This window comes from Rhinolophus hipposideros (genome assembly GCF_964194185.1).
Source record: "Rhinolophus hipposideros genome assembly, chromosome: 7".
Classification (NCBI taxonomy): Eukaryota; Metazoa; Chordata; class Mammalia; order Chiroptera; family Rhinolophidae; genus Rhinolophus; species Rhinolophus hipposideros.
The window spans coordinates 15,337,226-15,358,970 of NC_138053.1; the positions used below are offsets into that span (position 1 = coordinate 15,337,226).

The following is a 21,745-nucleotide window of genomic DNA, read 5'->3' on the forward strand; positions in this document are numbered from 1 at the left end:
CTTGAAGAAGACAGTAAAAGCTATGCCACCTCTCCTCAGAATAAACGTTTACACGCACCCAACACTCTCTATAAAATATGAGGATCCCCTGAACTCCAACCACTGAGTCTAGGTGACAAGTTGTTTATCTGGGGACATAATAAAGGTTTTAGTCATTTAAAGAATTAATTTTTGTTCTTTTGTGATTGTGAACTATAGGTTTCTCATACAACTTAAAACTCTTTACTGTTTCACAGATATTTAAGAATTTTTTTTCTAGATATCCAACTTTTCTATCATGATAACAGTCTGCATATCCAGGTTTCAAATTCAAAATATAAGCTATCTTAAAAGATTTCCTGAAAAAAAAAAAATTGACTCCCTACATTTATTGCAACAAGGACTACACAAATAAAATATGGTTCCTCCCCTCAGTGAGCTCACAATCTAGCTAGCAAGGCATGTCTGAAACACGTAGAAAGTTAAACTCTAAAATATTTAAATTATAATTTAATTCAACAATAAAAGTTCCACTTATTACAATACCTAAGAGCTCAAGTGGAGATCTTCACAGAACATGAATTATTGATCTCCTTCCAAAGCACTTTTGAGAAATTAACTCTGATTTACGAGTATAAAACACAAATTCCGAGTTGACTACTGAGCCGTTTCTTTCTATACACACGGTCTTAGCAGGGTACTCAAGCTATCAACTAGTTGTAATTGATAACTGAAGTAATCATATATGAGACCCTATATTGTCCCAATTTTTCTAAGGCACAATTCTAAAATTAATCTTTTAAATTGGCTGTACTTTAAAGCGTAATACTGTTAAATAAAAATGTGAAATTTTATTTTGCAATGATTTTTAATAAGTTGTGTTCTTTTCTTTGATTTTCAACTCTTGTTTAACCCTCACTTGAACTCTGATAGGATGAAAGATGTAAAAGTAGAAAAGGATAATGCACTATCCTTCTCTATAAAGGGTTATAATAGAAAATTCTAAAGACAATTTAACTCAGGGTGACAAAAATTTTTATGTCAAAGATGGCCTCGATAAAGCTTTTTACAAAACAAAGTGAAAACACTGCTCAAAAATTTCAATAGCCTTCAAGTACCTTGCCCAAGAAATACAAACTCTTCACTATCCATCAGTCTTCTATCCATCTCTTTCCTCCCTGCAAACTGAACTGCTCAAATTCTACATTTTAAACTTCTGATTCATATTATATACGGTCCACTCTCCACAAAATATCCTTATTCCTTCATCTGCCTTTAAAAACTTCACTCATGATTCTTCAGGCTCATCTCAAAAACCACCTCCTTCATAAAATCTTTATAGAGTTCCCATATCTTCCAATAACCTTCCCTGGGACTATATTAATATCCTTCATGTGATACAGCTTATTCCGCTTTGTAATGTAGTTATTTGTGAATTTACTGTAATAATCATGATAACAGTAACACCAGCTATGAGATTTAAGATTTACTGAAGGCTTACTATATGCTAGGAATTAACATGCATTACTTATATTGTATAGATGAGAACACTGAGGTTTGAGAGATTGAGTGATTTGCCCAGGGTCAAACCAAATGCAGGTATGAATGATTCCAGGGACTGACTCAGCTCTTAGCCACTCATTACAAAACCATTTCTTATAGGTTATATTGTTTTTCTTAGTTCTGCATTTCTTCGACATGTAAAACAGTAGTTTTCAAATACCAGAAACTCAAGTAAATAATTTATTGAACTAAACTATAGTTAGAAAAATCAACTGCTATTACAATTCATTCCAACAAGGTATTCAAATACTTCTATCTAACAGAATGTCAAATATTGCTCAAAACTTATACTAATTTATACCACTAAATCATGAATTTATAATTAAACTAAGAGTGAACATTAGGAGAAATATGTATTTTCAGTTCTTAGTGTGTGTATATAATGTTTTTTATCTATTGGAAGAAAAATGTGTATTTTAATCCTTCAATATGCATATACATGTGTATGTATAGACACACACACACACACACACACACACACACTCACACACACACACAAAACTGTCATCTAAGATGCATGGTAAAACACCAAATATATTTATACACTGTTAGAGGGTAATACAGAAGCAAAGTAAGACATTTCATATCTAAAAGGGCAGCAAACCTGGTTTTTGGATTGTTGCATCTTATCTCTGTGTTGATGTGCTTCTCTGTTTGACGACAGAGCAGGATCTTGCTGAACTGCCCCCACTGGCGTAGGCTATAATACAATAACAATTAGCATCAATACATTCTATTTCAGAAGTTCTTTAAAAATCATTTAGCTGCTTTAAAAAATCAAAAGACACTGAAATAAAATAAGGACTTAAGAAAAGACATCCTTCTCAAAATATGTTAAAGCTAACAAGAGAACATAACATAACATATAATAACATATATAATAATAACATATAATAAGAGAACATAACAAAGAGAACATAGCTACTAATTGTTTTCAAAATATTTAAATGCTTTAATCAAACACAAAAGACCTTCATGCTGACACTATTTTTAGGTTGCCTTTCATATTAAAAACTGAAACTGTATTTGTGTATTTCTTTCATTTCCAAAGCTAATTTATAAACAGGATAAATTATTTTAAGAAATTTAAGGAAACAATTTTTAAATAAGGTAATAAAATTGTTTGTTGTCAATATTTTGACCCAGAAGAAGTGTATAAAAATTTTTTTTATTTTCAAATACAATTCAAAGTTTATTCAGATTTGCATCACAGATGCCATATATATTCAGATGACTTTGATATTTTAGGAGTCATCTCTTCAAGGAAAGAATTTAATGGCATATCCCCTTAAGTGATGAGCACCAATCCTACAGTTATAATAAAGACAACTTTTTTTAAGTTACAAAAACTTAAGTATAGTTTTAAAAACCTTAATATGCTCCAAGTTAGTATCAATCTATTTCAACAAATAACTCAAAACTGCTAGTATAATTAAAACTTGCATTTTTAAATTACAAATATTTTGAAAGATGGCTGAAGTAAACAAAAAACAAAACTAACTGATCTTTTAAAGTAACCACTAGACTATTATACCAAAAAAAAGTATGTATGACACTAAGAATTATATCAGGAATGAAAAGTTCACAATAACTTATCACTCTAAAAATCAGAGAGCCCAAATTTAGGGTTTTTACAAAATTCAAAGAACAATATTAGTACTGCTATGTGAAATATCCCTAAAAAAGGAAATAAAGTGAAACCTTTTAAAAAATTATTTGTTCTCAATTCTTTTCAGTGAAGGATCTTACTGTGGAAAAGAAGCACTATAAACAATCTTTTCTTATGTAAGAAGAGTACTTACCAACTGTTTACCAATCCAATCATATTCATAATCAAACATATATCCTTTTCGATCAAACAAGTCAGTAAAAAGCTTTCTTAGGTAGTCATAGTCTGGTTTTTCAAAAAAATCTAGCCTTCTTACATAACGAAGATACGTTGCCATTTCTTCTAGAAAGGAAATAAAAATTATTCTGATTATACTTTTCTACATACTCCTTAATAACAAAATTTTCAAAAGTCTAAATGCACAGTATTATAAAACATAAAAGTAACAAAATTCTATTGCTATTTAAAATTTTGTAAGTTTAATTACAACGAAATAAGAAAAAAGAAGGGAAGAAAATAGGGACAAAAGAGAAATGAAAGGTTTAATTTAACAAACATTTTTGCTTCATTTCATTAAGAAAAGCTAAAATTTTTAATTTACAAATTTTTTAAATAAAAACCTTGGTGAGTATTAGAGATTGAATTAACAAATTAATGCATGATTATTTAATCACACACTCAGCTCATAAATTTAAAAAATTATTTAAAATATTGGTGGGAACTGATTTATATATGAAAGCATTTGCACTAGCTTGCTAGCTTCCTTTAGAATCAGTGACATACACTAACTAACCAATAGAGGATTCAAATTCCTAACGTTGCCTCTGAGCAGTATTCCAACCAACTGACCTAGCAAAATAAAGTTAAAACAGATCTCAGAAATATAACACAGGAAAGCACAGTTTAATTCTTCTTTTATTTCTGGTCATATAATTAACAATCATTTAGTAATATATAAATTTCGCCTGCCATTATAATTCTCAAGTGTAAAATATACATATACATATATGTATATTTTAAAGATCATACTTTCCAGAACGAAAAAACCATAAAAATAAACAGGCAAAATGCTGAGCAATTAGCAAAACAGTGTTTCACCACAAGGGCACAAAAGGTCACCGTAGTAAGAGAGGGTAGGTTACACCTAGCTGCTTTTCTGATCCAACTAAAGCATAGTAGCCATTAAGAACAGGAGCACACACCACTCAAAGGGCAATGAAAGTGGCAACTAGTGACCTTCCACACATGTTGACTGCCACTGTTCCACTTTCTAGATAATCATCGGGTTCATTTACTTTGGAATCCCCATTTTGCATGCAGAAATTTGTACATACTTCTTAATAACATGTAGCCAATATGCATACCCCTAAAACAGCTAGTACTATCAACCAATATATTTTTTCAATCTTCTAGTTTTAAATTAAGAAAGGAAAATATAATTAAAGCTTGCTGCCAGTGAATAACATAGCGAACTTGAGAAAGAGCTACCCGGTACTATACTACTGATATTATTACAACAATAGCGCTAGCGCTGTACAGGAGAACCTGTGAATATCAAAGTGAGATATGAATTAAGTCTTCTATCTTCAAGTGTGATCTGTTTTTACTTAATGTTATTGCACAAATCACAGCAGATATTTTAATACAGTCGCCACACAATATTCTTATTCCTTATATCTCCAAGAAAGGAAAACTATTTTCATAAAGCCCAATTTCATAAAGCTTATTTTTCCCAATATAAAATTAGCCTAAAAGTAGTAAGGGTAATAAGATTTTACTGTACTTTGAAAAAAACTAGGCTAAATAATACACTGCACCCCCTCTGAGCTTAACATTAAGACTCAAATGAGTAAGATTTTACACCAAAACTTTATAGTTGGTATTTCTTAGCAAACATATTAACTTATTAAAAGTACGTCATTGAAGAAAATTTTACTTTAGCTGGTACTGTGTTTCCCCGAAAATAAGACCTAACCGGACCATCAGCTCTAATGCTTCCTTTGGAGCAAAAATTAATATAAGACCAGGTATAACAACACACCACACCCCACACCCCCGACCCCACCCCACAATATAAATACCGGGTCTTATATAAGACCGGGTCTTATATTAATTTTTGCTCCAAAAGATGCATTAGAGCTGATGGTCTGGCTAGGTCTTATTTTCGGAAATACGGTATTGGTCAACACACTATTAAAAGATGGGATTTTCTTCTATTAATACATTTTACAAAGCAAATACACAAAGTGCCCCTGTAGTCAATGCATTAAATGCTGACATCTTTTAAATCATACTTTGAGCTCATTTTTTTTTTTTAAGCATGAAGAAAGGTATTTACAGACTTACGCAATGAATGCTAACAGTTCTGGTTTTCTGTGTATAAGCACATGTATCAATGAGGCATTACGCATTACCTGGAAAATTTTCACATAACACTTCTATTGGTGTAGCTCGTTTTGTATCTCCAATTTTCTGATACCTCTCTTTTAATGTGTCAGCCTAAAACAAAAAGAAAAAAATCTTGCGAAGGTGGTAATTTTAAAATTAAATTCTTAGAAGAGAGGTTCTGAATGTATTAACAATTTATGAAATCCAATAAGGAAATACAAAAACAATTACCTTTAAACCTTGCCAGGGAAGACTGCCTCTCAAAAAATACATGAACATATGACCTAAGGCTTCTAAGTCATCTCTTCTACTTTGTTCTGAAATGTAAGAGAAACATCAACTTCACTTTCCTTTCCCAGTTAAGAATGCAAGAATAGAGAACGGATTCTTTTGTTATCAATTAATTCCCAAAAGTTCAGTATAGAAGTATAAAACACAGATCTAGTATTTATACGCGACAAAATTACGTGTAGTTAAACAATGCTTTTATATTAAAATTATCATACATCTTTAAAATATGCCATTATCGTTTTTTTAGATGCTATTGGGGATTTATTTCTCTCCTTAGATATCTATTCACAGAAATACAAGACAAAGGAGAAATGGTTCCTGGGTTAAAAGATTCAGAATGTAACACATTAAAGGTTACGGAAAAAACTAGTTTTGCCTAAAATGTTAACCCTAAGTGTTATGTGCTAAAAATGTTTAACTTCATTTAACCCTGCACCCCCTAAACTTAAATGAGCACAAAACTTCTAACCCACATACTTTTCATAATTTTAAACAAATTAGTATTTTGTATATACATTTTTAAAATACTCACTTTTGACAGATCCCAACATTTATAACCCCTCCAAAACATGCTGCTAGAACAAATTGTTATTTTCAAGTTGCTATTGTTTTAGTAACACAATGCTGTACAGCACATAACTGAGTGATAATCACAGACTAAGACTCAGGGAGGTATTTATAAATATTTGCTGAGTGAATTTTTTTTCAACTTTTTGTCACTGAAGTTAAATGCTTAAGATTTTTTAGTATTTTAAAATAATTCAAAAATGTTCACAAAAGGAAAAAATACTTTAATAAAAGGATGTTCATGTGCAATATGTTTTATGTAAATGAATAATCACCATACTATCTAAGCAGTACTACATACGTTCAAAAAATGCTTTCAAAAAAGCAAACTTTTCAAATCATGGGTCTAAACTATGGTGAGAGGTTCAGAAAATTTTTACTTTTTCCTATGTGATCTCATAACATTCTATGATTGTCTTCTGCAACACTTGCTACAGCTTAAAAAAATTTTTTGTGTTATTATTTAATCAATATCTATCCTCCGACCAACAGCAAGTAACAGGAGGGTAGATGTCTCTATGGCTCATTATCCTAATGGCACCGCAGAGCAGGCACCAGCACACACTATTTAAGTACATAAAAGAATATTTGAAAATATGTAATATCAGATATATGTCACTTTTCTACAAGCACAGGAAAATATCTACAGGAATATGTATCAAATCATTAGTAACCAGGTGTGTGAGAGTGGAGGACATTTCCATTTCTCATTTCATGTACTCAAAAAATGTAATATAATGGGAAATTTTTTCTTATATTTTGTATTATAACAATGTAAGCATACACTATCAAAATAGTAAACTTTCAAAACAAGTAAAATAGACTTAAATTTCTTTTTAAAGTCATTAATGAAAGTGGGATGTGAATAACACTTTGAAAAATCAGTAACGCCTTTTGTAAGTAAAATTACACTTTATTAAATCCTGGGAATATTACGAATGAAATATCATGCAAATAAGAAAATATCATTTCTGAAATCCTGCTGAGAACCAGAATCACCTCTGGAACTTTTAAAAACCTCAAACGAGCAGGCCTATTGCTGAAGATTGATTCCTTGGGTATCATGTGGGGTAGAAGACAATACTTTTTTAAAAGTTTAATAGATAATTCTGAAGTAATAAGCACTAAAAAATAAACTTCTTTCATTGAAGTATAATTTACATATAATAAAATACACCCATTAGAAGAGTACAGCTTGATGAACTTTGACAACACACACACCTAAGTACCACCACAACAAAAAAGTATTTCCAATATTCCAAAAGGTTCCCTTATGCCCCTTGCTTGTTGTATTTCCCCCCTCCACTGGCCTCAAACAACCACTTACCTGCTTTCAGTCACTCTATATTAAGTTTGATTTTTTATAGTTTCACACGAATGGGACCATACAATATGGACTTGCATCCATATTCTTTTTGTTCAGTGTAATGTTTTCAAGATTCATCTATGTTGTTGCATGCATTGATAGTTCATTACTTTTTATTGCTGAGTAGTATATAACACAATGTATTTATTTATTCTCCTATTGAAGGACCTCTGAGTAACTTCCAGTTTGAGGCTATTGTACATAAAGCTGTTATGAACATTCTTGTACAGGTCTTTGTATAAACACATATTTTCATTTCTCTTGGGTAAATATCTAGGAGTGGATTACTGTGTCATATGGAAAGTGTAGGTTTAATTAGTCTTAGTTGTGGAGGGCGCAGCTCAGCTCCAGGTCCATTTTCCATTGCTAGTTGCAGGAGGCGCAGCCCACCATCCCTTGCGGGAGTCAAACCGGCAACCTTGTGGTTGAGAGGACGTGCTCCAACCTACTGAGCCCTTCGGGAGCTCAGCGGCAGCTCAGCTCAAGGTGCCGTGTTCAATCTTAGTTGCAGGGTGAGCTGCCCACCATCCCTTGCGGGACTCGAGGAGTTGAACTGGCAACCTTGTGGTTGAGAGCCCACTGGCCCATGTGGGAATCGAACTGGCAGCCTTCAGAGTTAGGAGCACGGAGCTCCAACCGCCTGAGCCACCGAGCTGACCCCAGGTTAAACTTTTCAAGAAACTTCATATAAGTTATAAGTTGTTCTTATAAGAACAACCCCTGTTCTACAAAAAGGTTGTACCATTTTATATTTCCACCAGCAATGTATGAGAGTTCCAGTTGCTCCAGAGCTTGTTCAACATTTAGGGTAGTCAGTCTGTTAAATTTTAGCCATGCTAGTGGCTGTGAAGTGCAATTTAATTTGAATATTTCACTGGTGACTAATGTGTTTGAACATCATTCCATGTGTTACTGGTCACTGATACATCTTTTCATGAAGCGTCTGTTCAAATATTTTACCCACTTTTTAAGACGTATTCTTTGTCACATTATAAAGTTGTAAGAATTGTTTGTATATTCTGGATACAAGTGATTTCCAGATACAAATTTTGCAAATACTTTCTCCCACACTGTAGCCTGCTTTTTGTTTTCTTTACAGTATCTTTCAAAGAACAGAAGTCTACATTTTGATGAAGCCAAATTTATCAGGGTTTCTTCTTTTATTGTAAATGCTTTTGTGTCTATCTAGAAAATCTTTGACTACTTTAAGATCATGAAGACTTTTCCCCTATTTTTTCTTCAAGAACTTCTATGATTCATTTGAAGTTAACTATTTTTTTTTTTTATTTTTTGCTTTTGGTGTGGGGCAAGGGTTTAAGATTCATTTTTTGCAACATTAATATCTAGTTATTTTCACACAGTTTCTTTTCACTATTATCCTTTTCCACCTTGAATTACTTTTGTACCATTCCCAAAAATCAATTGAGCATCTATGTTTGGGTCTATTTCAGGTCTCTGTGTTCTGACTCATACATCTATGTCTATGCCAATACCATCCAAAATAAGTAGAAGGAAAAATAATGATAAATGAAGAAACCAATAATGAGAAAATGAACAATCAATAGAGAAAACCATCAAAATAAACTGGTCATTTGAAAAGTTCAATAAAAGTAATCCTCTCACAAGACTAGAAGAAAACACACACACACAAATTACCAACATCAGGAACAACAAGGGGGCCAAAAGACAGATCCTACAGACATTAAAAGGATGATAAAGAACTAACATTATGCCAATAAATTCAACTTAGATGAAATGCGAAAATACCTTGAAAGGTACAAATTACCAAAACTGCAGCAAGAAGACAATGTGAATAGATCTCTACCAATTAAAGAAATTTAAATTTATAATTTAAAATCTTCCCAAAATATAACCCAAGGCCCTGACGGCGTCACTGGTGTATTCTATTAAGCACCTAAGAAACAATACCAATTCTCCACAAACTCTTTCGGAAAGCAGAAGTAACGGGAACCCTTCTCAACTCATGTGATTACCCTGTTACCAAAACCAGACAAAGGCATTACAAGCAGGAAAGTACAGGATTTATGTATTCCTCATCAAGAGATACAAAATACTGAAAAAGATAATACACCATGACTAAGTAAGATTTACCCTATTAATTTAAAGTTGGTTTAACTTTCAAAAATCAATCTATGTAATTCACCATATTAACAAAATAACAGATATGAATCACATGATCATCTCAGCAGACACAGAAAAAGCACTTGACAAAATCTAACATGTACTTATAATATAACCTCTCATCAAATAAGGAATAGAAGGAAACTTCTTCATTCTGACAAAGGACTTCTATGAAAAACCTACAACTAGCATTAATTCTTACATTGGGGAAAGGCACCCCTAAGCTCAGAAACAAAAGAAGGGTGTTCACCCTTACATTTGCTTTTCAGTGTTGTGCTGGAAGTTCCTATCAGTACAAAAAGAGCAAGAAAAACTTAGAAGGTATTCAGAAATGCAAATGAACAAGTGAAACTAGTTTTCTTTGTAGACAATATGATTGTACTGTAGAAAATCCTAAGTAACCTACAAAAAAAAAAATCTATTAGAATCAGTGAGTTCTAGCAAGATTATAGGATACAAAGTCAATACATAAAAATCAATTGTATTTCCTTACGAGCAATACCATGAATAACAGTATCAAAATACATGAAACATGGAGGGATCAATGTATCAATGCGTACTTGTACGCCAAACCCTTTTTATTACAGCACATAGTTTAAAAGACTAAATGACGTGCAAACACAGCACCACAGTGGGGTTCTTTGTTAAGGCGAGAACTCAGTATACAAGGCAATTCCCCTTTGAATTCAATCCCAGGGGGGCTTTAGTTACACGGTGCCAACAAGCCCTAATCATAAAGTGATCTGGCCTACATGGTTGTCTCAGATAAAAGTATTAGTCTCATAACCTACACAGCCATAAATATAAGCTAATAAAATAAACCTACTGCAACACAGTCTGAAACACTCCTTACCCTCGAAATTCATTTCTTTGTGTCTTTCACCAACTGACAAATCTGGAAGTGAATTTCACCATGTAGTAGGTAAAGGAAGTCATAAGCAACGCTTTCTCTTTGAAGCACAGGTCTTTAACAGTTCTGTTACATGAAAAATAAATCCCCCAAAGGTAACATGGCCCTTACTAAGCCCTATTCACATCTTTTTAAGCACTTAACTACAAAGGCTTGTTTGAAAATGGATGTTTTCCTCAAAGCTAAGAATCCTTATAGAGACCTTGGCTATAAGTAACTAAGAAATTAGAAAGTGACAATTTGCATTAAAACATGTATCATTAAAGATTCATTTAACCAGGTTCTTCAATAAATTTAAGAGCTATGTAGAGTTGATTAAAATTTTGCCACAACAAACACACTTTAAGAGCATAGTATGGGTCAGTGCTTCAGACATACACATGATCTTTTAAAATTACAGCTATACTCAAAGTAGTATCAGTAATCTCAAATTATCAGGAAACTAAGGCTCATAAGGTTAAATGACTAGCCCAAAACTATGTACCTAAAAAAGGCAAGGCAGAATTTCAAACCACGTGTCTATACTTTCCTTATTTCAGAAAGCAAGGTAGAACCAATCAATTAATCAAATGTTCGTTGCACACCTTCAGCAATGCTTTTCTATTTGAAAATTCTACTCTTCTACCTCAACATTATTTTTCACTTTTTAAACTTTCACTTTTTATTCCTCACTTGTCTAGCACCATTTCCATTTCAATTGAATTTTAATTTTCAGCAACAGAAAAATATTCCCTTTTTCATTAACTCAAATTTACTTCTGTCAAAACAAATGTATCAAATGCCTCACTTAGAAGCAGGAAACTTTCTAATACACACATGTATATCTGCAAAAATAAACTTAATCCTGCATTCTCCTGCAAAAATGAAAAACAATGAGGCCAAAATACATGTTAGTTAAACTAAATAACAGGCCTCACAAGAGAGCTCCAGCACAACAAAAATTCTCCCCGATGACAGTTTAAAATCATTCTTTATATATATACGTATACATATATATATATATAAACAAAAAAAAAAACAAAGATTATCATAAGCAAGTAAAAGTCTCACTTTATAGCTCCTTCTGAAAACGTAAAGTTTTTTTTTGCTTGACACCTCCCCCCCAAAAATATGTTCTTCTTCAGCATTCATTGAGCTCATTTGTATTTTTCAAAATTATATAATTAACATGGATTTTTAAAAAAATGAGAACATAAATCTAAAAAGGAAAAGAAAAAGGACAACTATGCAAGACAATCTGCAGCAACAACTCACTAATCGAGACACCTGGTCTAGCAATATCAAGAAGTCAGAAAGTTAAAAAATACAACAACATCTGAGCAATGTAACCCAGTATATGGATTCATTTGATTCCTAAAGAATTCCTCTCTTGAAATCTAGTTCTCTCAATTTATACATAATTCCAGTAAGTTTGGCTATCAGGTTAGAAGATGCAAATGGAAAGAAAAGGAAAGTGTTGCCTGCAGTAGGTGTACCACACATAATAGCAAAAAGTAAGTGAAAATATAGTTGGGCCAAAAAAAAAAATCTATTAAAAAGTACACTACTTTAAGACTTAATACTATAAAGCAACAATAATCAAGAGAGAGTATGGTATTCACAAAAGAATAGACAAATAGACCAATGAACAAAATAGATAGCCTAGAAATAGACCTACATAAATCCACTCAATTGATCTTTGACAAAAGAGCAAAGGCAATACAATGGAGCCAATATAAGTCTTTTCAACAAATAGTTCTGGAACAACTGGATATGTACATACACAAAAAAAATGAATCGAGACACAGACCTTACACCCTTCACAAAAATTGACAAAATGCATCACAGACCTAAATGTTAAACACAAAATTATAAAATTCCTAGAAAATAACATAGGAAAGAATCTGGATGGCAATGACTATTTAGATGTAATACCATAGGCACAATCCATGAAAGAAATAATTGATGAGCTGGACCTTCACTAAAATTAAAAACTTCTACTCTGCAAGACACCATCAAGAGAATAAAAAGATAAGCCACTGACTGGGAGAAAACATATGCAGAAGACACATCTCATAAAGAACTACCATCCAAAATATATTAAGAACTCTTAAAATGTAAAAATAAAACAAATAATCTGATTAAAACTGTGCCAAAGACCTTAACAGACATCTCACAAGAGAAGACATACAGATGACAAATTATATAAAAAGATGTCCTACATCATGTCATCAAAAAATGCAAGTGAAACTCATACAACTCAACAACAACAAAAAAACAAAGAATCCAATTAAAAAATAGGCAGAGGACCTGAATAGACATTTCTCCAAAGAAGACATGCAAATGGCTAATAGACATATGAAAAAATGTTCAACATCACTAATCATCAGAGAAATGCAAATAAAAACCACAATCAGGTATCCACTCACACCAGTCAGAATGGCTATCATCAACAAGACAAATAGTAACAAGTGTTGGAGAGGCTGTGGAGAAAAAGGAACCCTCACACATTGTTGGTGGGAATGCAGACTGGTGCAGCAGCTATGGAAGGCAGTGTGGAGGTTCCTCAAAAAATTACAAATAGAATTACCATATGACCCAGCAGTCCCTCTCCTGGGTATTTACCCAAAAAATTTGAAAACATTTATACATAAAGACACGTGTGTTCCAATGTTCATTGCAGCTTTGTTTACAGTGGCCAAGACATGGGAACAACCAAAATATCCTTCAATAGATGATTGGATAAAGAAATAGTGGTAAATATGCACAATGGGAATTCTACTGTGTTTCTGCAAAAATAAGACCTAGCCGGACAATCAGCTCTAATGCATCTTTTGAAGCAAACATTAATAGAAGACCAGGTATATTATATTATATTATATTATATTATATTATATTATATTATATTATATTATATTACAAATTATATTAAAGACCCGGTCGGTCTTATATTAAAGTAAGACCAGGTCTTATATTAATTTTTGTTCCAAAAGACACATTAGAGCTGACTGTCCGGCTAGGTCTTATTTTCGAGGAAACACGATATTCTGCCATTAAGAAAAGATGAAATAGTACCATTTGGGACAACATGGATGGATCTTGAGATTATTATACTGAGTGAAATAATTCAAACAGAAAAAGTCGAGAACCATATGATTTCATTGATATGGGGTATATAAAACTGAAAACAACTAAAGAACAAGACAAACAAATGAAGAAACAAAGACTCATAGACACAGACAATAGTTTAGTGGTTACTAGAGGATAAAGGGGGGAGGGGGATGATTGATGAGAGTAAAGGGGATCCAATATATGGTGATGGAAAGAGAACTGACTCTGGGTGGTGAACACACAATGTGATATATAGATGATGTAATACAGAATTGTAAAACTGAAATACATGTAACTTTACTAACAATTGTCGCCCCAATAAACTTTGCAAAAACAAAAAACAAAAAAGAAAGCCCAGTGGCTTCCTCATTAAAAAATGCAAGTTAAAACAATGAGATAACACTACACAACTATTAGAATTGTGGAAATTCAAAACACTAACAATACCAAATGCTGGTGAGAATGTGGAGCAATGGGAACTCTCATTCATTGGTGGTGATAATACAAAATGGTCCAGTCGGTCACTTTGAAATACAGTTTGGGGGTTTTCTTTCAAAACTAAACATACTCTTACCATACAATCCAGCATTAAGACCCTTGATATTTACCCAAAAGACCTGAAAACACATATCCACACAAACACACACACACATACGTTTATAGCAGCCATTGTCATAAATGCCAAAACTTGGAAGCAATGAGGACGTCTTTCATTAGGTGAACAGACAAATAACCAACCTCCAGACAATGGTACCTCCAGACAACGGAATATTACTCAGCACTAAAAAGCAATGAATTATCAAGCCATGAAAAAAACATGGAGGAATCTTAAATGCATATTACTAAGCAAACTAAGCCAGTATGAAAGGCTATCTACTATGTGTTTCCAACTATTTGGCATCTAGAAAAGAAAAAACCATGGAAACAGTAAAAAGACAAGTGGTTAGCAGGGGGTGGAGGGAGACAGGGATGATTAGATCATTGTTTAGGGAAGTGAAACTATTGTGTGTGATACTATAATGGTGATTCACATTATTCTAAATTTGTACAAACCCATAAAATGTACACCAACAGTGAAACCTGAAACTATGAAATATACGTGACAATGTGTCAATGTAGGCATATCAATTATAATAAATGTACCCCACTTATGAGGAATGTGGACAATAGGTACATAATGTACCCCCCCACAGTGCATGTGTGGGGACAGAGAGTAAGGAAAATCTCTGTATCTTCTGCCTAATTTCACTGTGAATCTAAAACTGCTCTAAAAAATGTCTATTTATAAAAACACAGTACTATGCAAATGCATTTTCTCTAAACTTATCTAAATAAAGGTATACATCCTAACACTCTTCAAAAGACTTTGAGGGTAGCACTACATAAAATAGTAATACAAAAATTATGACTCTGAAACATCAAGAAAATACCAATTTTGTTCTTCATACTTTAAGAAAGCAAGGAAAGGTGCAACACATTTTTAAACTGTTAAAATATAACTACAAAATGTAAATACATGTTTTCAAACTGTTTAAAAGCTATTTGGGAGGCTTAAAGAGCAGGCCACAGAAATTTGGGTAATTAACCTAGAAATTATAGTAAATCAATCACATCACAGAATGATAGCAGAGAAATAAGGCATTTTTGTAACATCATAATTCTGTGACTCCTTCTCTCTTCTTCAGAGAGCTTACCACACAGAGGCTTGAAATATCTTTCTTCTATGGAACAGAATTTTATTAACACTTACAAAGCAAATGACAACATATTCCTCAAATCTTGGTCTCTTTAATCCAGGAATACTTAACGTTAGTTAAAAAATAAAAGACAATTTTATTTCAAGACTACTTACTACAGAGTATTTACTGAATTTCAACTCACTTCAAAAAGAAAAGATATAGAAGGAAAAGTGATTCAAAGGACGATTAAAAAATAAGGTTCAAAGCAGTTGACAAAAATTGTCTTTGAAAAGAAGACACTTGACAGACACAATTAAAAAAAAAATTCAACATGACAATACTGAAGAAAGCTTCCATTAACGCAGACCAAGGAAATCTACATCTGTCGATACATAGCTTTTTTGAGATTTCACCTTGAAGACTGACTTCAGCAGGTATGAAAAAGGTGTACAAGTGAATCACTACATCTGCCTTCTGAACAAAAATCACCTAGTTGAGATCAACATATACCACAGGAATAAAAATAATAAATTTCACAATGTGATTTTACACTATTCTTCCCTATTGTTATATTAGGAACAACTTTTTCCTTTTAACACCTGATACAGTGTTAGTCCTCACCAAGGAAAAACATTTACAAATGTTCTTCTGACCAAATTTTCCATTTTGAAAAGTTCATGTGAGTAGAAGTCCTTGAATGCACAAGAATGAATGAATGAATGAACAAGCAAGAAGGCTTGAAAAGTAATCACCAACGTGCAGCCAAAGCAGGGAGGGAAGAAATTATATATACACAAATGAAAATTACCACTTAAAGGTCACATTTTCACTGCTCCTTTTTCTTTGTTTTTATCTATTCCTGATTCCTCACACAGCCAAGGGTTCTAAACTCAAAACACCACTAAATATTCTATGTTCACAGCCATCTCACCCTTAAAGAATGCTTGAACTATTCAGCACTCAAACGCACATTCTTTAAGCTTACTCTCAATTTAAAAAACAATAAAACAAACAAACAGGAACTCATGTAATCTAGCCAACAAACTTTGCTGTTAACATTATCCCTCTACTTCCAAGTTCTACATCAAAATTGAGAGAGAGGGCTTTTATAAACAGGAGAAAGTTAAGATTAAAGCTTTTGTTCTTTCTAATACTTGCCAAAGAAATAATTTTTGTCTTTTTGTTTTTTCCTGAAAGTGGAATAGAAAGAGATTAATGCAATAGTTAAATGCCATTTCCCAAGCTCTAAAGGCTTTTCCTAACAAGGACAAATGATATATCAGACTCACTTTGCCATTTCCACAAATAGAATGCTGTTATATTTACCACTGTCCAGATAAAGAACACTAGGCCATAAGGAAGTTGTGACTTCATGTCTCACAATAAAATGGTTTTTGAACCTTTGTTACTTGTTATAATAGCCTGTTACCAACTACCATAAGAAAAGTTCTCACACACTGTTCATGTAAACACACATGTACCTGGTTTTAACAGAAGACACAATCCTGAAAGTTGTACATCTACCCAATCGTATTTTAAATCTACCAGGAAAGTGAGCTATTTAAAGGCACTCCCCCAATTACTACCTGAACACAACTCGTGCTTTAAAATTTTTATGTTTGAAACTTACTTTTCTTAAAGAAAGGCAAACTTACATTATTCATGCATTTTCAGACAACTGAAAAGAAAAATACCATGATCCTGCTATCAGGGAAACTGTCAGGGAAGATGCCGTGTTACTTAGTTTTGACTGAGAGTCAGAAGCAGGGACATGCAGTATATAGAGGGTAAGTCTGGGGAGAATAGTTAAAGAAGCTACTACCCAGAGCTGGAGGTGGGATTAGATGACTTATAAGGTCACGTACAAATTATGATCCTACATTGTAAGGTACATTTGAACAGTGATGATGTATAAATAATGACTGATCTATGTTCCTATCTGTTCTCCCTCATGAGTGAGATGTCAGGGAAAGAATCTAACAGCAGAAAATTAAGTTCAACTTCCTCTGACATGAAATCTGACTGCGGCTTAAGAATAAGCTATCGTACATACAACCCAGAACTGACTGTTTTTAGAAAGTCACAAAAGTAATTCAATGGAAAAGAATATATCACAAAAAGAATCTCAAACCCTATTTCACACCATACAAAAAATTAATTCCAGATGATAGAAAAGAACATGAAATGTCCTAATCACATGGGGGGTGGGATTAAGGGGGTTAAAGTTTTCTTAGGATGCAAAGAGCAGTAATCATGAAAGGAAAAAAAAACTTTTGCTCATCAATTGACACCATTAAGAAAATGACTAGGCAAGCCATAGAACAACAAAATATTCCCAGAATATATACTCGGCAAAGGACTTATATCCAGAATACATTAAAAATTCCTAAAAATCAATAATAAAATGACACACATGTCACCAAAGATATGAAATAGTGCTCAAAATCATTAGCCACAGGGACATCATGTATCTACTAGAATGGCTAGAATGAGAAAGACAACACCAAATGTTGTCAAGAATGTGAAACAAACAGAACTCTCATTCAGTGCTGATGGAAACAGAAAATAGTATGAATCCTTTGGGGAACTAATTGGCAGCTTCTTATAAAAGTTAAACAATACCTACCATATGACCCCACAATTCCAATCTTAGGTATTTACCCAAAAGAACTGAAAACATATGCCCACTAAAACATTAACAAGAATGCCATAGCAGTTTTATTTGTAATAGTACAAAACTGTTAATAATCAAACCATTTATCAACATTAGAATGGATAAACAATTTGTGGTATATTCATGCAGTGTAATACTACTCAGCTTTAAGAAGGAACAAACTCCTTAAACTTGCAATAACATAGCTGAATCTCAAACATGTTATACTGAGCAAAAAAGTCAGATGATTTCACGTATATGAAGTAATAGAATCGGCAAAACTAATCGACAGTGGTAGAGAGCAGACGAATGGTCACTTCTGGAGAAGGAGGGATTGACTGAGAAAGAGCAAGAAGGAACTCGAAGGGGTGATGGCAGGTTTCTAAACCTTAATAGGGCTGTGGGTTACAGAAATGTGTGCATTTGACAATACAAAGTATACACTCGAATGTTGTATATTTTACTCAACGTAAGTTTTACTTCAATTTTAAAAAGAACTCTTCCATTAAAGTAAGAATTATAAATATTGCAATTCTAATAGGTTTACTTTACCAAGTGTTATCAGTTACTAATTCTGAAACTATATTCTGAGTATCCCAGGCTTCTAAAACAAGTAAATATATTAAAGTAGTGGCAGCCAGATTTCTCACTTTTGGCAAAGAAAAATATAAGTATGGAAAGGGGAGATACTACTGTGTCGTATTAGGTTGAAATTAGAAGTATCAGTATAAACTCATGGTTTTTAATATATATAGGTATTAATATCTCTATATATTCATGCATAGATATATTTGTATGTTTATGTGTGTGTGTGTGTGTGTGTATATACACAAATGAGTATATATGTGCATATTCACATCCACACACATATTTCCTAGTTCTGCTGCTGAAAGGGCCTAAAAGCAATAACATACCAGTAGAAATAAACATATCCAGTGCCCAAAACTTGGATTTTATATACTATCACCCAATTAAAGAACTGAGGGCTTGTTGGAGAAATTTCTGTTTCTGGGCTAGAGCAAAGAATCTATAAGAAGAGTCAAGAACAACTTACTATATGAGAAAGTAAACAAGTTCTCAAAGAATCATGAGAACACGCCAAAAGTACAGAGGAGCCAGCTTAATGGAGCAACCACTGGCCAAATCTGGGACAATTTGAACATCAAATTGTTATACTGAGCAAAAAAGTCAGACAATTTCACGTATATGAAGTAATAGAATCGGCAAAACTAATCGATGGTGGTAGAGAGCAGATCAATGATCGCTTCTAGAGAAGGAGGGATTGACTGAGAAAGAGCAAGAAGGAACTCGAAGGGGTGATGGTACTGTGCTATAATATGTTCAATAAATAAGAAGCCATGAATCCATACTGATACAAGTCAATAAAAGCGGAAAAGGAAAATTGCTTGTTAGAATATCAACCAATAAATACATAAGGAATGATGGAGTTAGGAAATCATCAATGGAAGTTAAATCTAGTGTGTAAAAACTTGATGAGGAACATATTTACACCATTTCAAAGATCTACTTATAAAATACTTTTTAATTACAAAGGGAAAATAAGAAACTTTTAAGTGGGGAAACTTAGATACTACTTGGAACCAAGTGACATCATGTGCCTTCTAACAAGATGCACTGAAAACACATCACTTCTGTGAAATTTGTGCTAAAAATGCATACCCAAATACAATCAGGAAGAAACAGCAGACAGACCCAAATTGAGGGTATTCTATGAAATAGCCTGTGTCCGCAAAAATATTAAGGTCATGAACCACAAAGAAAGGCAAGGAACTGTTACAGATAAGAAGAAACGAAGGAGGTATAAAAAAATAAATGAAATGTGTGATCCTGGACCAGAAAAAGGACAGCTATAAGAAACCCTGTGAAGTTCATATTATTTTATCCTTTTTACAAATAAGAAACCGAAAGTCATATAGCTAGTACATAGTAAACAGTACCTGTAAGGTATGTGCTCATAGCATTAAATGTATTAGGCAGGTTGGTAGCCTCTTAGCTAACTATATCAGAGGACTATAGTCTCAATTAAAAATCTTCACGTACACTAAATTCAGTTAAAATATTCTCTCATATTTTTCAACAGAAATAATTGAATGTGTCACCTTAACTGAAACAAAGTTGAACATTTCGAGTTATATTTAAAAGAGATACAATGAATATAAGGCTATCTTACATTCTCTATCATTCATTTACTCTAGAGCAACTTGTTTTAAAGATGTTTTATTAGATATAAACGAAAGTAAACTCTGGCTTATGGCGATAAATAGAAATTATAATAGAAGCAATTGTAACCTGCAAAAACTGAACCATAATAAATACTCACATTGTTAACATTGTTACTGAATTCAAGCTTCCATAAACTTACAAAAGGTACACATACCTTTTCCTAAATGTGTGTTTATGCTCATATATCTAGCTGTTCCCGTAAGGCTCTTGTGTTCTCTGTATGGTATGTGTTTCTTTGTCTCTGGATCAATATATTCCTTTGCCAAACCAAAATCTATAATATGAATAACTTGCTGGGTTTTATTTCCTGGTCGTCCTATTAAGAAGTTCTCAGGTTTTACATCTCTGTATATCAAGTTCTTCGAATGAACATATTCCATGCGAGAAATCTTGATTCAAAGAAAAGAAGATAAATTTTATTTTAGGCCTTGACTGGCATAAAAAAGCATGACAAAATCAACACAAAATTTTCACAATAAAAACATTTAAAAATTCAGAAATTGTCTCAACACTTTAAAAGTAACATATCAGTCTAGAGTTTCTCCAATACATATTCAATTATGATTAAAAATATTTGCTTTTACTATTTTGGTCACTTAATAAAAGGAAGTATTTGAATTTTATGAATTCTTTTCATCAGTAAGCCTGATTCAATCAACACTTTTGGAAGATGCTGCCTCATAAAATCAAAAAGCTTTACCAATATAAAATTTTGAACTCAAAAGTGTAAATAGGCATAATCACAAAGTTGCAATTTATTCTTCCTCTCAGTTCAGCAAACAAGCAACTTTTACAATTATATTAAAAACACTTAAAGAGTCTACACTATCAAATAAAAACAATTAACAGGACCCTTCAGTATATCTTTTTCTTTTTTATAAATTGTTTACTTTTTTCCTTAGATATTAAACATTTTAGAAGATCTTGAAACTAGAAAACTTTGGAATATAACTCTAATAATAATACAGTATATTTTTATTAACTGGTCTACACATTTACACATTCTCAAATAATGTTCATTGTACAAAGTGTCACAAAATAGAACATTACAAGTAACAAATAAAATTGCTTCGGTTGACAATGCAATGTAAACATATAGTCACTCGGGCCATTTTTGTCTGTTTGTTAACAAACTTTGGATCATATACATATAACATTCTGTGACCTATACTTTTAATTAATGATATATTATGAGCATTTTCCAGGTCATGAAACATCCTTTTAATACATGCTTTTAAATGGCTGCATATTATTTTATGGTTAT

General features: G+C 32.6%; 1 protein-coding gene across 10 annotated transcripts in view; it reads right to left on the reverse strand.

Annotated features, from left to right (window-relative positions):
- The window catches only part of CSNK1G3 (casein kinase 1 gamma 3), a 103,016-nt gene that overhangs the window by 23,834 nt on the left and 57,437 nt on the right, over positions 1–21,745 (reverse strand). For 5 of the 10 annotated variants that reach the window (XM_081053652.1, XM_081053646.1, XM_081053648.1 and 2 more), the window contains exons 6-10: positions 20,636–20,870; positions 5,771–5,856; positions 5,566–5,650; positions 3,345–3,490; positions 2,147–2,242 (exon numbers count right to left, since the gene is read on the reverse strand). In XM_081053652.1, the coding sequence (XP_080909778.1) occupies positions 2,147–2,242; positions 3,345–3,490; positions 5,566–5,650; positions 5,771–5,856; positions 20,636–20,870 (648 nt within the window). Of the gene's footprint in view, positions 1–2,146; positions 2,243–3,344; positions 3,494–5,565; positions 5,651–5,770; positions 5,857–20,635; positions 20,871–21,745 lie in introns of all 10 variants that reach the window. The other 5 variants (XM_081053651.1, XM_081053644.1, XM_081053649.1 and 2 more) reach the window with 1 other exon arrangement.